The sequence below is a fragment of the Mus musculus genome, chromosome Y, assembly GCF_000001635.26.
Source record: "Mus musculus strain C57BL/6J chromosome Y, GRCm38.p6 C57BL/6J".
NCBI classification, from domain to species: domain Eukaryota; kingdom Metazoa; phylum Chordata; class Mammalia; order Rodentia; family Muridae; genus Mus; species Mus musculus.
The window spans coordinates 81,797,533-81,800,325 of NC_000087.7; the positions used below are offsets into that span (position 1 = coordinate 81,797,533).

General features: G+C 39.9%; 1 protein-coding gene across 1 annotated transcript; it reads right to left on the reverse strand.

The window, feature by feature from the left end:
* Positions 1 to 1,751: 1,751 nt before the first annotated feature.
* Gm20801 (predicted gene, 20801) lies at positions 1,752 to 2,435 on the reverse strand. Its single transcript, XM_017318838.1, has one exon. The coding sequence runs from the start codon at positions 2,433 to 2,435 to the stop codon at positions 1,752 to 1,754; it is 684 nt and encodes a 227-aa protein (XP_017174327.1).
* Between the last annotated feature and the right edge of the window lie 358 nt (positions 2,436 to 2,793).

The window sequence follows — 2,793 nt, forward strand, 5'->3', positions numbered from 1 at the left end:
TTAAGACATCCAGCTAGCATAGAAACTCTCCCAGATATCAAAATTAATCAACAATAAAGAGTATTTTCAAGTCATTTGGCATTCAAACTTATTCTAGAGAAAAAACACAAATGATTGAGTCCATGACAAGCCTGACTAAAAACAAAAACAAAAAACAATACAAAAACAAACAAACAAAAAACAAACAAACAAACAAAACAAAAACAAACAAAAAAACCTACAACAACAATAAAACCAACCAACCAACCAAACAAAAGAAACACTCAGAGTGCATATGGGACCCATTAAGACCCCCATGAAGCACAGGGGCTACTCAGGAGTAGTGACCAACATATTGGGCAACCTCATAGAGTTTGAAACCCATGAGAACTGGCATAGAAAAGAGATCAGCACATATGCATTGAGTACACCTTCACTGTTTTATGAGAAGGAGGTCACACATAAATTTGAGACAGGAATTTCCAGGGAATAGACAGGCTGAAATGGTACATAGGTATGTTGGGAGTCAGATGTTTGGAGGAGAGCCAGGGGAACAGGCCAGTGGTGAACTTTTTGATGGTCATCTGGGGCACTCAACAGAGAACTCCAAAAGATCACAGGATTCATCCCAGGCAAAGATTGCACAGGGAAAGAACTCAGGATCCACGCCCCACCATATATTATCTCACAGTTTATTCATTTTCTCTTTTAAATTACTCTTTGATCTGATCAGCTGGCTATTTGTTAAGAAACCAAAGAACCTAATGTGGATATGCCCAATTTTAACTATTTGCACAAAATTTCTATTCTTCCTGGGTCTCCTGCTTCACATTTTGAGAACTGCATCTTAGAATTCATTTGTCCCTCGGTGTCCTCTAGTCCTTTGTGTGTCCTTTATTGTTTTTAAAGGTCACCATCAATTTAATCTTTCTTAACTTCTACCTGGTCTCTTTTCTGCATGTTAATATTGGATTTCTTAAAAAGATATCTTAATGGGAATAGATGACCATGTTGTCAAGAGCACTACTGTACCGCAAAAAAACTGGATTTGTTTTCTTGAATTCATATCCAATGGTTAACAATCAGCTTTAATGCCAGCTCCATGGGATCTGACAACTCATGTCTCTGTGGTCACCTATACTCTCAAGCTCATGCCCTACTCCCACCCATATAAATAAAGATAATAAATCTTAAAATGAGAGACAAGTTTCATTTGGTTTCATTATTCAAATGAAACCTTATTTTGTCTGATTTCTGAATCTCTTTGGATCAGTTTTCTGGGTTGCACTTTGTGTAACAAGGCCACATTCCTTTTATCTATCACTCTTTCCCCAACTTGTTGTTTCTCCCTCAGACTTCATACCAGAGATTCTATCTATGTCCTGTCTTTCTCTGCTTCTTCCTAAAAATCCATTTTTTGCTGCCATCCCTGCTCCTCTAAGTCATATCTCCAATTCCTTGCTCACTATGCAGACCACAGAATCTAAGTCCTGTCCATTTTAGCCTGTGTGATATTAGATGTATGCACTGTTCACAGCCTGCGTTGCAACTTTCATCTTCCTTTGATGTTCTTTCTACCATAGTCCATCTCTTCCAACAAAGTGTTCACTAAAAGCATGTCATGTCACACGTATTAATTTTTAGAACAAAACAAATTTTATTGACAAAGATACTGAGGTTGTCAAAGACCCATAGGTACCCAACAAAGGAAAACAAACATTTTTTTTCAATCCTATAAGTTTACATTTCTGTACTTTGTGATTTTTTTAAATTTAAGTGATATTTGACACCAGAGTATAGACATAGATATGGAGGTCACCGAGAAATTTGATAAAGTACACAGTAGAATTGGCTAGAACTTTGTAAACAACCTTTCCGAACTTTTTGGATCCATCATCTCTGGTGTACTGCACCCAGGAACCTATTAAGAAGTCATTGTCATCACCTGATCTCGCCTCAGCCAGAGGGGTCTCTGGAATGATGTGGAGGTTACCTTCCTTGTAGTCATCCAGGAGCTGATAGACGTAGAGGACCGGATCCTTCTTGTAGGAAATGTAAAAATAGTCCTGTAAGAATGGCACCTGGGCTAGCACCATCCCACTCCAGTTGTCCTCAGAGCCATCTTTCCCCTCAAATTTGTGTTGTACCTCTCTGCCAACCAGTGCGCCTGCGAGGTGGACATCCCTCACCTGAGGAAAAACTACTTTGTGAGGCAAGACCTTAAGATTTAAAATCCTCTCATCGCTGTGGAGCTCCTGTCCGTAGACACTGTCAATTCCGTCATACTTCACCAAATAAAGAGAAGGGTTTGTTGGCAGTTGACCTAGAATGATGGCCTTCCAATGGGTGACAGGCTCATTACCTTCCTTCCACCCATGAGAAATTCTGCAGCCAACAATATTCCCCAGGGCCTGGGAAGAAGGCTTCCTCCTACTCTTCTTCTTGAGTGATGTCATGCTCAGACTCTTCAGATGTATTGTCTTCTACCTGGCTGTAGACCTGTTGTGGTAGATCACACTGTCTTGTGGCTTCCATTCCCTTCAAATATCATACTTGCTCATTGCCTGGGACTGAAGATCTTGCCCGTTTACACCAGACACAATGCTGTTGCCTCTGTCATATATATGAATTCCTGATGGGCAATGGTTATGGGTTGGGAGTGAATGCTGGACCAAGACTCTTCTCTACGAGAACTTCTGAGCAGGTGAAGAAGACTATGCTAAACAGATTTGAGCTCCTAAAATTAATTTTATAAAAATAAGAAGTTAATAAGTCAGCCATGGTGGTACACGCATTTAATCCCAGAACTCAGAA